General features: G+C 40.2%; 2 protein-coding genes across 5 annotated transcripts; both read left to right on the top strand.

The window, feature by feature from the left end:
* Positions 1-876: 876 nt before the first annotated feature.
* On the top strand, positions 877-3998 carry LOC131461155 (uncharacterized). 4 transcript variants are annotated; one of them, XM_058632190.1, is made up of 5 exons: positions 879-1059; positions 2138-2439; positions 2526-2579; positions 3356-3475; positions 3601-3998. In XM_058632190.1, exons 1-5 carry the CDS (start codon positions 940-942, stop codon positions 3689-3691), a joined length of 687 nt encoding a protein of 228 aa, XP_058488173.1. In that variant the 5' UTR covers positions 879-939; the 3' UTR covers positions 3692-3998. The 4 variants fall into 4 exon arrangements, with proteins under 4 accessions (XP_058488175.1, XP_058488174.1, XP_058488173.1 ...); XM_058632189.1 differs by having other exon boundaries at positions 881-1059; positions 3598-3998; XM_058632192.1 differs by lacking the exon at positions 3356-3475 and having other exon boundaries at positions 877-1059.
* A 522-nt stretch (positions 3999-4520) lies between these two features.
* On the top strand, positions 4521-12268 carry myorg (myogenesis regulating glycosidase (putative)). The gene is made up of 3 exons (XM_058632194.1): positions 4521-4635; positions 8296-8654; positions 9146-12268. The coding sequence occupies exons 2-3, from the start codon at positions 8392-8394 to the stop codon at positions 10935-10937; spliced, it is 2055 nt and encodes a 684-aa protein (XP_058488177.1). The 5' UTR covers positions 4521-4635; positions 8296-8391; the 3' UTR covers positions 10938-12268.
* Positions 12269-14570: the final 2302 nt, after the last annotated feature.

Here is a 14570-nt window from a genome sequence, read left to right as displayed (position 1 = left end):
GGAAGTAGGTCATGGACAGTGACCCCAGGTATGTATGTCTCAGCAGGGGGCCTGGGGCTTAGAGGGATTAGTGGCTCAGGTAGCACAAAAGAGTTGTTGTGGTTCAGCAAGGAGGCTCTTAACCTGCCTCACCTTCCAGTATTTATCGCAGGAGCTGCACAGTGCCGTTACAAAACTCATCAACTATTGAGTAAAGACTTTGCTATGAATGGAAATGTGGTTAAATACTGTAGCATCAAGTTACAAGAAACACAATTACAATCTCAAGCCACTTGTCTGCTTTGACCAGCTCTCTGCTGAAGAGGAAGGGGGAAGGGGAAACTCTACCCAACTGGACAACGTTTAGGCAAAATTCTTTTCACCATGTGTTTGGTCAGAGATTTAGATCCATGTAAGATTTACAGCCACAGATGCGTGACACAAACAGTGGGGTGACCCTTTCTTTGCTGTTGCTGGCTCAAAGCTTTGGAACAGGTTACCCCCTTATTTGCACACCATCACTTATCTGACAATTTCCACAGCCAAACTTAAAATGTATTCATTTAAATTGACTTTTAAAACCTAGGAGCACAGTAACACTTTACTTTTATTGTTTTTAATATGTTGTATATTGTGTTTTATTTCTGCATTTGTATTGTATTATACTTTTATGTAAAGCACTCTGGGTACCTTATGGGTGTTGTAAAGACCTATGCAATGACTGATTGATTGAAACACAAAAAGCAGCAAAATAGGATGCACACACAGCTCAGCAGCAACTATTAAAAACAAAATAAAAATCCTGCAGACATTATCAGAAGAAATACTGCAGAAGGAGAGAAACACAGGTATGAAGGGGAAAGGGAGGAGCCAGCAGGTGACAGGGGAGGAGATGTTCATGACTTTCAGGCAGACTATAGGGGGTAAAGCTGGGGGAAATCAGTAAGACAGTGAGTGACTATGGCTCCTCAGCTCTACATCAGTGCGTACAAAGAGCAGTTCGGCTCCCCACATGGAGCGAAGAGAGCACCACTGCGACCCACCTCTGCCCACCGTAGGAACAACCCTCAGCCTCGGCCGGTAAGATGCCACACATGTGGTGGACGTGTGAGGTTTAAAGTAAATATTAAAAACCTGTGCAGAGAAATGATTGAAAAATAATTCAACTTTTAAATAAATCAACATTTTCTAGTAATGCATTTATGGTTCCTAATGGATTACTTATCAGTGACACTCTATAGTTTTTCATTTGACCGTGCATATTACAGTGCTTTACAGTAATTGGTCGATGCTTGTTTACATTTCCCTGTGCTTGGTAAAAGCTGTGGCTCATCTATTATTCAGTACTTCCTCCATGTCTATTTATTTATCCAGACATGGAGTAAACAGAACTTATAGGAGGGTGCAGTCACTCTACTCTAAATAAAAACCGACTGCACAAGCAAATATATTCAATAATAATAATCACAAACTTTATTTGTAGAGCACTTGTCAAAACAAAGTTACAAAGCGCTCTACACGGCAATTAAAATACAAATCATATGTAAAAGAGTACAATGAAATAATAACAACAATTAAATCACGCTTGCAATAAGACCGTGTGCTTATGTTAATACAAGGCTTTTTTTAAAAAGATGTGTTCAGCAAGCCTCAGTGGATTAAAGAAAACTAGAATTCAATTGAAAATCAATAAAATGTATTTAAAAATAAGAAAAACAAAAATATCATCACAATAAAAAAGAAAAAAAGACAACTAGCCTTTCCCTTTGGAGTAAACATGTTCAGTTCATTAGGAGAAAAGGGAAGACAGAACATCCAATAATTATCTGTATAAGTTTTATGAAGACTCATCTTTTTAACATATTCTATGTGATTATTCTGTTTCGAGTTGTTATTTTTATATTTATTTGTTGTATTGTTAACGATTCAAACTCTTATTACTTGTTTGTATTGTGCCTTTAGGGTTTTTAATGTTCCTCTTTTGTTGTCAGAAAGTCAATTTGTGCTCCACTTTGACAATAAAGTGCTTGACTTGTGGAGATGAATGAGGTTGATTCCAGATACTGTGTCACGGACAAATACAAAAACATTCCTTTTCTTCTGACGTTTCTCCCCACAAAAATCTGTTCTTTTAATTCCCTCTCTGTTTCCCCTGAAGGACTTTCTGTTTCCCAGGAGCCTACAGCCCAGCTGCAAGTCAACACGCTCGCTTCCACACCCCTCGCCTCCCGTGGACTTTGACCGTCCTCTCTTCCCTCCTGTCACACATTTCTCATTTCACAGTCCAGTTACAGCTGGCCCTGGCAACTATCTGAGAAGTGCAGAGGCAGGAAAACCCCAGCACATGCCTCCTGTCAACGCAGCTCTGCCCTCTGCTGACAAACTGCAGAAACTGCAGCTCACCGAGCCTCCTGCTGCCACTGGAGTTCACTTCCATTCAGCTCTGCAGGAGCCACAAAGGTTACAATGGATCTTTTCCATCTGCAGTATAAGGCAAAAGTCCCACTGACCTCAAATACTGACTAAGATACTGATTTTCTTTACAGGAGAACAGACTATCTGAGAAATGTGCAGCCACTCTCAGCAGCACAGCGACTCAGGTAAGAAGATGTCTCCTTGTAGACTTTGAACCCTGAGAACACTGCAGTGTGAGAACAGAGTCAGGATTGTATCACGTCAGTGTGATTTCATGCTGTCGAGTGTGACTTTGTTTCTCAGTTTGGTGGTGTTTTGAATGAGCGCAACATTAGCCTGCTGTGCACAGGAAGTGGTTTGTTTTATGTGAGGACTGAAAGAGGTGAGGCAGAAGCACAACAGCAATCGAGCACAAGTGAAGCCAGACGGCTGCAAACAGTTGGAGTTTGGCTGACAATGTGAAGAAGCTTCCATGAAGAGATTCACAAGTGAAAGTGGATTCTTCTGCTACAAATAGCCCTGGACTTTCAGCACTTTGATGAGATAAATGCTTTGTGCACCTGGGAAGCAGAGTAGTTTCCAGTGGTTGGAGCAGTTTGGTACATGTTTTTTTTACATTTCCATTAGGAAAAGTAACAAAACCCTTTCATTTTTTGGCACCATTCCCATGGGATACCAGAGTAAAATATTAATTTAAGTTTGACTAGTGAATATGACCTGATTCTGTAACATGTTACTTAGTCATCGTGCCTCTGTAACAATATCTGTGCTGCATCTAGTAGTGTAGTCTTTGTGAAACGCAAGTATACGCCATGTACCCACTACAAAAGGGCCAGGATTTTCCTATAACCACTTGCACAATGATACGTACCAACAAAATGTTTTGACAGAACTTAAATAAAATGCGAAGACTTTAGTCATTTTCGTTCGAAAATCTAAGGCTAGCTTATTTGTCTGGCAGGCAACGTGCAGGTGCTCAGCATCGGACAAGACCTCAAACCAGCAATCCTTCAGGAACTCAGCACCAATTTCCACGAGCACAATATGACACGACTCACTCTAATAGCCCCCTGGATCATAGGTGCATATTCACTCGCATTTAATAACACAAAGCGTCATTCACTGAACAGGAATATGCCTGTCTCTACAGTCAGTGAACTCATAACCATTGAGGTCTAATCCATGCTCCTGTTCTTCTTTTAGTAGCAGGTGCTACAGCTGCTTCCATGTGGTGAAGCCCTTTCAAGCCGGACACTTCATCATCCACCCTGAGTTTGTGTCTGAATGCCTTCCTTAGGACTACTACACCACCGGCTTACAAAGTGGGACACTTACAGCGGGGGTGGAGAGGTCCTTGAGATGGCTTCCACACCTAAATGAAGAATCATTAACTTCATAATTGTTTAATTCCTCGCTAATTAACCCAGTGAGACGGCGAGTAAGAATGAATAATGTAAGTGTATAGAATGCACCCCCTCTGCTATTATCCCTTTGTGGATGTGTTTGCAGTTGTGTACTTAATCAGCAGAGATCTTGGCATAAGGGGCTTGACTTTGGCTCTAATGTGTATATGCATATGATATTAAAGTTGTATTCTGCTAATAGTGAGATGACTTTCTTTATATGCAGGCTCAAAAGAGAAAGAGTGCAACAAACAATAACACTTTACCAAGGGCAGTTTCATATATACAACATTTAACTCGGGGTGTGGGTCTTAACCCCTTATGTGCTACTTAAAGCCAAAAAAAGATGTTTGAACAGCTTCAAATTCTTCAAAGGACAATGGACTCATAAGTACCCGCAACACTTTTATTTCCTTTTCTGAAACCAATTTAAACGTACAAACGTCAAGTCAAGTACTTCATAAAAAACTTTAATAAATACAAAATGTTGGGCAGTGAAAATATTAAACAAAACTAATGTTGCACTTGCGTTAACAACAAAATAAACGTCACACAACACAAGATTTTTCTTTGCAAACGTACATTTTCCCGGTCAAAATGTCCTCAATGACGTCATAAAAGAACACTTGCAAGCCTGTGTTCCGTTAATGCAGGAGTCGCGCTTCTCTGCTCAGAATGGATCCTTGACTCTAACCCGAACTACATTTCCCATGATGCAGCGGGCGCGGACGAGGCGGATACGCAACAACATGCCTGGTTTTCTCTCTCGGTCCTTTTCTGGGAACTGTAGCAAACAAGTTGTGCGCGGAGCAGCTACGTGCGCCGCGGCTGCCGAACGGTACGTAAACTAACTCTTATTAATAAACAGCTGAAAAGAAAACGCAGTAAAAGTAACAGATAGTTTGATGTCAGGTTATATCCCGTGCTATTTTCCCCCTGTTAACTTTCTTGCACCAACCCTCCGAGGCGCACAACAACGGCTTTCTATACATTGGACTTTGTGTTCTTACTGTACACGAAGCTGAAGAAAAAGAAGAAAAACAAACCAACCAACAGAAAAAGGCCTTAACGTCTGTTCATGTATCGTCTAGGAAATATATTCCATTGCGTTGTGTGTGTGTTGCATGTATTTAATTCACGAAAAAAATAAATACTAAAAGTAGAAAGTTTAACTGTAAAACTGGCTGTTAAAGCTAGTCGAGCTAGTTGGTGTTGCGTTCAAAGTGGTCTGCAATATTTAATGCACACACATACACGGGCTTCAACGATTATTAGATTCACTAAATGAGCCACCAGTAATTAAATGGTTTGAGTGTGTTTTTGATCAAATAATAAAGAAAACTCTGATTTTAGCATCTTAAATTATACTTGTTATCTTTGTTCTTTGTTGCTCTGTGACAGCAAACATAATATCTTTGGTTTGTGGACAAACAAACAAACACACATTTAAGGACATGGTTATTTTGAGATTGTTATTATTGTCCACATTTTATCGATGTAATAACAAATTAATTCTAGCAATTATAGCAATAAATTGATGTAAAAAAATAATGTATTTCAGCCCCAACACACACGCACGCACGCACACATGCATGCAAACAGTCACATGAGATAGTGAGACCTTCTCAAATGCTTATCAGCACTTCTGTGTTGATTCTCCTCCATGGCAGAATAGATAACAAATTGCCTGAAAGAGCAGATATGAAACCTCCCTGATCTCACACACACACACACACACACACACACACAAACAAACACCATAAACAAAGAAATGTCTGACTCTGGGGGAAAAAATATCTGCCTCTTCAGATTTTTTCAGTGATGAGAACATGACAAGATGATAAGACATCACACGTGTGAAGAGCAAACCTAAATATGTTTTTAAAAAATCTACATGTGTTTTTTTTTTGCTAAAATGATGTGTTGACAATTAACAAATAACACTCTTATGACAATAATTATGCTTGTGATTATTGTCATTACTGATTAATCTGTCGACTATTTTCTCGATTGAGTAACGACCTGCCAAATCTCAGTTGTCTACAAACAAAGTAAAGCAGTTGTCATGTGTTTGCTGCCGTTTGTCAGTTTGTCCATCTGTCTGTTTTGAACTCAAAAGTTAAAGACTGATTTGGTCTGAGATTTTCCTGGGGATGTAGGTTATAGCACAAAGACAAAGTGATGAGATGCTGGTGGTTATAGGTTACCTATTCCGCTCTTGCACTCACCGTTATCGAGAATTTCAGCTACAGTTTTTATACAACAGGCCTGATACACAGTTAATCCTCTGCTGACACGTCTGGTCAGTTTCCAGTTACCAGAGTCCAGCAGCCTCAGTGGATCTCTGCAGAACCAACAGTTAGTTCTCTGTTAATTAATGATGGGCTTATGTTATCGCTCCTGTTGTTGGGGGAAATCCATACAAGGGCTGGTTGAACACAGAATTAGTCAATTAGATTGCTCATTAATAGCAAACATTTTTTATTATCGACCCTTGCTGCCAGAGAGGAGCATGAAGGTCAATTGCAGTTAGGACTAGAACCAAGCTGCAGAGGACGGGAGTCCCCTCGGTCTGCATTGCATTCTGATTTAATCTATTCTGATTAGTTCAAGCCACGATAACAAACATCAACAAGGTAATTACCCGTAAGAATTACCCCTGCAATGTTGAGGGAAATTAAATTGTTTTTTTTCCTTCAATTTAAAAATGATCAGATTTTTCACTTGTCCTGTCTCTTTTCTTTCAAAAGTTTTAGTTTTGGGTTAAAAGTACCTTTTAGTACCTGCTCTGGCCAAGTTCCAATTGCGTGGATTAGATGCACTGATTGGTCATAGTGTCGTCACAGGAAGAGATGTCGCACAAGAATCAAGCTGAACAATGCTGAACTGTAGATCAGTTAAAAAGACTTAACAATCCTAAAAACGTGGGTTAATCTCCAACAACTACCAGGGAAATGTCTAAAATCTCAATATTTAACAGAGGAGTATTTAGCGACAGCACTGCTGATCGTGAGCAGCATCACAAACCCTGCCGCTGTATTTCAGTCCAGTGACTGTGTCAGACAGAGTCTGTGCTCCGGTCGTGGAGGAAGTACTGAACAAATAGTTTTAATGAACTGATTCTAATGATTCAGTTACACTGAAAACAACTGCTTTACAAGTCACTAGTCACTCGTTTGTGTGTGTCGCATTAATGCAGCCGTGCAGTGATGACTCCGCCCACGTTGAGTAGGTACTTTTTTGTAGTGGAGTTGCAACCTTAACCGTGCCGAGGTGAGGCGAGGCGAGGCGAGCCGGGACCATAGTGGAACAGGGCCATTAGTATGCTTTCCTCTTCTCCTCACAATTGGCAGAACTTTTAGTCCAAATCCCCTTTTCTGCCTCCTCACTTCCTTACATACAAATGAGTCTCTTTTCAGGGCTCATATGTTAGAATTACTGCTGAGGACGCACACTTTATCTGTAACTGGCAGTAGTAGTTTGTTTTGTTAAATCTCAAACACAACTTTGAAGTTCATATTCTGACAGGTTAATACCTCTAAGTGCTATACAGCAACGCAGCATGTGTAAGACAACGGCAGAAATGTCATGGGGGCTTTGAACTGACAGGGAAACAAGACAGACTGAGAAACAGGTTGACATGTTGGATGGTTGTGGATCGAGCTGGGTCTGTCTTTCTGGACGTGTCTTGTTGTTAATTCAATATATTCAGAGTTTTCACAACTGGTAAGAACACAAGGCAAGACACTCTCCATTCACAAATGCAGATTGAAGGTGCTGTACAGAAATCGACAAAAACAACAACACATTTTTAATACAAGACAGACGGTGTACTGTCACTGGGCGACAAATCCATTTTATGGATTAATTTGCATTTGTAGTTAAAAAGGATTTTTGGTGATGAAATTTGTTTTTTTTTTTAACTTCCACTTCCATTGCTCCCATTGGGCTCCTGTGGTTAGGCTACCTGGAAGTTGTTTATATGCTCGTTTCGAGGTTTTTATTTTATTTCACTTCTGTTAAATCTGTTAAAATCCTACAAGGATAAATAAAAACTAAAGAAGTTGTATCGGGACATCCCTAAGAATTGTGTTTCCCAATCCTCAGTTTCAGAAATATCTTCATTCTTTTCTTTGTTACGTGCCCACCAGTTACACATGGTCCTGTTAGTGTAACTCTTAGCAAAGATGGCGGACACTGTTTACATTCTGGAAATTAGGTCCCGCCCCCCTACGAGTGGCTCTAAAAAGTGTGGAAGTTGCAGTTTCAAGCCTCGGACCAAGCTAGCAGTGTTTTGTTGACAGAAGTTGCATACTGGATCTTTAATAAAAAAAAAGGATTAGTGTTACCACAGGCTACAGGAACATGCTGCCTTTTTGTAATCACTATATATTCAACGCATTTTCCAACATAAACACGATATTTGATGCGAGAGGAGATAATAATAGATTACACCCCAGCACTGGCTTCTTATAATCTTTTTATCTCTCTCTTACAGACATAACAGCGGGGCCAGAGTGCAACCGACGAGGCTCCCTGGAAAACATTTACATGAAAATTAGCTCTCGGATTTGCCAACTGAACATCTCAAGTCATGTACCAAGTGGTACCAGGAGGAGCTGGGGGCACAATTACAGATGTTATCCCCAAGCAGAAACTCAGTAAGGACACTCGACCCTTAGTCGGAGCTGGCGTAATCGGCCTGGTGCTGGTAATTGCAGCAGTGACAGCGTGGTGTTATTACATAGCTTCTCTGCGCAAAGCTGAGCTGCTCAAGACTCAGCTGCTGGATTTGAATAAAGATGGCTACATTATCCGCAACCAGGGAGGCGCCATTGTTTTCAGAATGGATTTCAGGTTGGTGTATTGAAGCAGTGTCATAATGTACATAATTCAAATATATCAGGAAATTGTTTAAAATTGTGGGTACCATGTACGATACCATGAAATGTGATATGTGATAACTTTGCTAAATATTGCAATAGCAAAACATAGACCCAGACAGTCAGTAACCTACGCAGACACTGGACACATTATTTCCATCCTAACATGATTTTATTGATAAAAAATATGAATATTTTCACACTCTACTACTCTAAAAAACATTCTGTACTACTACTTCTACTGTTATTGAAATAAGTTAGAACATTTAAATCCAACTAAGTACCTACCAGCAGGAGGATTACAGTGTAAGCATTTTTTGTGTGTGTATATCTTCTGCGATATGTATACTGTGCATGTCGATGGTACATTTTTTAATGTATGAATAAAATGTATAGACATTTTTTTTACTCACATACATACATACATATTACATGTGAATGTAACACTTATTTAAACCTTGGCAGGTCAGGGACTCTGGATTTGGATTCTTGCTCCAAGGTGGGGGAGTTTCTTAGCTGTGGACGAACCACTGATCGCAAACTTAACTTCTTCATCGAGACAGTGCGGCCTAAGGACACAGTGCAATGCTACCGTGTGCGCTGGGAGGAACTGGTTCCTGACATTCCTGTTGAACATGCCATGACGTACAAGTTTGCACATTGGTATGGTGGTGCAGTGTCAGCTATTCAGCACTGGCCTATTTCTATTTCTGGCCAACAAGCTCCCAAACCCTTTGTCACTGGTGATATCTACTCAAACCGTAATGAATTTGGTGGAATATTGGAGAGTTATTGGCTTTCGTCTAATGCTACAGCGATCAAGATCAATAATTCAGTGCCCTTCCACCTGGGCTGGAATGACACAGAGAAGACCATGTATTTCCAGGCCAGATACAATGACAGTCCCTTCAAACCAAACCCAGGGGAAGCTCCATGTGCCGAACTAAGCTACAGAGTCTGTGTGGCCTTAGACGTGACATCCATACACAAGTACATGGTTCGTAGATACTTTAACAAACCAAACAAAGTGCCGGCAAAAGCCATGTTTCGCCATCCAATTTGGTCGACCTGGGCGTTACATAAGACTAAGATTGATCAAGAGAAACTCTTGGCGTATGCTGACAACATTCGCAAGTATAACTTCAACTGCAGCCACCTGGAACTAGACGACCGCTACACCAGTCGCTATGGCGAATTTGAGTTTGACACCAAAAAGTTCCCCAATGCGTCAGCCATGTTTCAAAAACTGAAATCAGATGGGTTTCTGGTTTCACTCTGGATTCACCCTTTTGTTAACTATGATTCGGAAAACTTCCACACTTGTGTAGAGAGGGGTCTGTTTGTCAGGGAGCCTACAGGACGGCTACCGGCAATGGTGCGCTGGTGGAACGGCATTGGCGGCATTTTGGATTTTACAAATCCAGAGGCACGCGATTGGTTTTCCTCGCAGCTACGTTCACTACGCTCAAGGTATGGGGTGGCATCTTTTAAATTCGATGCAGGGGAGACAAACTACTTACCGTGGAAATTCAGCACAAGAACTCCCATTCGCGATCCAAGTTTCTTCACGAGGCGGTACACGGAAATGGCGATTCCCTACAATGACAGAGCGGAGTTGCGAAGTGGCTACCAGTCCCAGAACATATCCTGCTTCTTCAGACCAATTGATAGAGACTCGGTGTGGGGCTATGAGTTGGGCCTCAAATCTCTTATCCCCACTGTGCTCACCATTAGCATTCTTGGCTACCAGTTCATCCTCCCAGACATGATCGGAGGGAATGCCTATCTGAACCGCACAGATGGTGATCGTGCATTACCCAATCGTGAACTCTATATCCGTTGGCTGGAGCTGTCAGCCTTCATGCCCTCCATGCAGTTTTCTGTTCCACCGTGGGAATATGACAACGAGGTGGTTGAAATTGCCCTGAAATACGCAGCTCTCCATGAGAGCATTGTGGCACCGCGGGTCCTGGAGCTGGCCGGCGAGGTGCTGGACACCGGAGACCCAATCATACGGCCACTGTGGTGGATTGCCACAGGTGATGAGACGGCCTATAAAATCGACTCCCAGTTCCTGATTGGAGATGACCTCATGGTTGCTCCGGTTTTAGAGCCTGGAAAGCAAGAGCGGGACATTTATCTTCCAGCTGGCCGTTGGAAAAGTTACAAGGGGGAAAGATTTGATATCAAGGAGCCACTGCACCTCACAGATTATCCTGTGGACCTGGACGAAATTGCTTACTTTGTTTGGGTGTAGGAAAATGAGGGAATGTAAAACGGAATGATTTGTCCATGCTCCCATTTGCTTGTGAAACAAGCTTGTTGAATTTAGCTTTTATGTTTGAGCCACTAGTTGTTTTTTATGTTTCATGCTTTCATGAGGAAATATAAAGACTTTTTAGAATAAATTAAATGTTTAACATCACATGAAAATTTTAATGCGCACACTCAAATTATGCAAGCCCTCCTTAGCTTAATTTTTTTTATCTTTCCCTCAAAACTGAATGAATGCAATATGTTTTTCTTTTATATCTTTTTTCTTTTACGTCCATTTTGTTTAATAGAAAGATAAACTGAGATTATATGATTTTTTTTTAATGTACAGGCTCAATGATATACATTCAATATCTCTTCAGCCACAATAAGCTAGTGGCCATGTCAAAATAAATAAAAAAAAGTAAAAGTGATAAACCACATTGTACGTCAGGTCAAATTTAAAGGCGAATGTGTAAATGATCTTTCAAAAGTCTCATTTTAAGGCTTTATGAGCCATGTATAGGAAATATTTGTGAAAACTGCAACTGTGACTTGAGGAAGTTGCAATTGCTGTGATTGACCCTAAAACTGTTTATTTTTTATTTATTTTATTTTATATATTTTTTAAGCACGGGAGAAAATCAAAATAGAGGTTCTCCATTTTAAACTTCAGTCTGTTCTGCACTTGCTTGTGTCTTTAGCACCACATTTACAGACAGACAGATGGAGACTTTTTAGGAAATGTAAGCCAAACAGAACATTTGACATAGGAGAAGCCATTATTGCAATAAGGCAGTTTGACTAAACATTTAACCAGTGGTTTTTCCACTCTCGTAGCACGATACGATACCGCTCACAAAGTTAGCGCTCATGCTTCACTTGTGGAGATGAATGCTCGAACGTTAATCATTACAAATTGCATGTGCAAGACAGTGTCATGTAACTTCTCCTTGCCCAGAAGAAGACATAGCAGTTTATTAGGCACTAAACATTTTATGCTCTTCCTCAGGTAACAGATTTCTCAGGCTGTTGTGTGTTTGAAGTGTCTGCCAACCGTCTTCAATATGCTTTGTTTACACTGCATGCAGATTAGTAATGCTAATACTAATAGTAATACTATGACTTAAGATAACAAGCAAGTGTTTTTGTCATGAAACCCAACGACTTGTAAATGGTTTGGTTTCTTTAGACTTGGCGTCCAACTTTGTAATGAATTTAAGCAACATTGTGTTATCAAATTGTAAGGTTCAGCGTGTTTTTAAAAATGTGAATATTTTGTAATTGCAGTGAGGTCTTTAATGTCATGTGTTTAAAAATGACTGCCTTAACCTGTGATTTGTGTTTGCTTAAACATTTATTATTGCATTGTAAAATGTTGTACTTTTTGTGTAATATTCTCTTAGTTATTAGTATATTGGTTAGTTCAGTGATTCCCAGAGACTCGGTTTGGACGGCCAGATGAGTCGTGGGAGGAGACCATTTGAGACCTTTTTTAGGGGCCCCCCCCAAAGAATTGGCAGAATTTTTCCTAACCGTTTTAAATAACCTGCATAAAAAGATGTTTCAGTTCATTTACTAAACATCTCTTGGAAATGATCGTTTTTGTCATGATTAATATTGGCATTTGGATCATGATAATTAGCTTTAAAAAGTGGGTCCCCATATGGAAATCAACAGTAAACCACAGAGCTGTACTGCCTAAACTTTTCTTTTTTGAAGATGGCTACATGAAGATACAAAACTGATGATCCTCTCATTAAATGATATTTGAAACTGTGATTATTAATCCCAGAATTAAATGGAAAGTATTGTGCTGTATATAATGTCTAATTGTCACGTTTGTTGAGATTCATTCTGATGAGTTTTTAAGCTAAAAAATGTGTGTTTGGTTTTTTTTAAATAAGCAAAAGGAAATGTCCTCATTCCCTCATATGGTGCAATTTTCACGTTTTTGAGATATTTGTATTGTTCTAATGCTCCCTGCCTTTCAACCTTTATGTAGAGTCATGCTCCCTCAGTGCTTGGACATGGGGCAACCATGCCATTTTGTTTGTGCTATTTGACGTAGTGTCATCATAACAACACCAACTATTTATAGCAGTTCTCACTCAGCATCTGGTCAAGCCACTCTCTGTAGCTATATCTGTCTGTGACTTAACAACAAGACTGAGAGCCTGGTTCGGACTGAATATTTTTTGCTGGTGGCTGTTTTGACCCAGTGTGTCCTGCCTGCTTTAGGTTCTGTGACAGAAGGGCAGCATTAATATTTAAAGAGTGTTTTTTGGATGTCCCATGAATGTATTAAAATCATTCAAGTTTGACTTTAGTGTTGTATTTTGTCCTGCTTGTTGTTTGTTTACAGTTTGATGTCATTTTCCAAAACTCAAATATACAAAAAATAAACACAGACTGTGTTCCAAACATTACAATTTGCATTCATATAAGAATTTAAAGAAATCTTATGCTCACAGGTACATTACTTTAAATCTTTCACCCATAAGATACCAATATTTCCACTGTTTAGTTAATACTATTAGATGTTGTAGTGCAGAGTATGTGATACATGTTTCATTTTGTACTACAGGGAATCAACGTGTAGAAATAAAATCCTGTAAATGAACTGGAATCATATATAATCAGCTAGAATTAGAAGCCAGGTGTCCCGCTGCTTTACATCCAGTCAGTTGTGGTTAAGGTGAAACTATTTAAGGCAAATTTGGAAATTCAAATTTCCAATATCGATCAAAAATCTTCAGTGAGGTGAAGGGCTAAATACTCTTGGTTACTTCTGCAGACACCGACTGTAGAACATCTTTGCATCATTGTCTAGGAACTAGGAAGGGACAGTGCATGAAGTCAATTACCAATTACATACTGTAAGAACAAAAACATCCAGTTTGAAAAAAAATGTCCAGTTTCTCACCTCTCAGATAGCAAAACAAAGGGTGACAGTTCTCACTAATTTATATCAACCCTGCCATGCACATTTTGGCCACAGAATCTCCATCCATCCATTTTCTGCTGCTTTATCCTCCACCAGAGGGGTCGCTGTGCCAATCCCAGCTGACGTAGGCGATAGACGGGGTCACACCCTGGACGGTTCGCCAGTCCATCACAGGGCCACATATGATTCACCATTCACTCTCACGGTCAATTTAGAGCAGACCTGGGCATTTTACGGCCCGCGGGCCACATACGGCATCCCTGTCCGGTATGTCAGTCATAAACACAGATGAACAAGTGTTTATGCTGCGCATGCAATACAACTGTGTTGCTTTTATTTTGAAAAGCCTGACGTATGGACGCACGTATCTGCGTCCCCCTAAAAATGTCGGCTCACGTTAAAAAAAGAAAAGTTAATTCCGAAAGGCTCATTTTCACCAAGACATGGACTGCTAAATATTTATTTACAGACGTCAACGGTAAAGCCGTGTGCTTAGTTTGTGGTCCACAAGTCGCTGTGTTTATAATTACATAGATTATAAGATTACAATCTGAATCGCTACTACGTGACCAAACACGAAGAGAAATACAAGAAGTTATCTGATGAAGAGCGCGCAAAGGAGAAGAAGACAACGTTAAGAACGAGGTCCGTGGTACTTTTCTTCTACAAGTGTCTCGGTTTAAGTTCAGG

Source organism: Solea solea, chromosome 6 (genome assembly GCF_958295425.1).
Source record: "Solea solea chromosome 6, fSolSol10.1, whole genome shotgun sequence".
Lineage (NCBI taxonomy): Eukaryota > Metazoa > Chordata > Actinopteri > Pleuronectiformes > Soleidae > Solea > Solea solea.
This window is presented reverse-complemented; position numbering and strand designations above follow the sequence as displayed.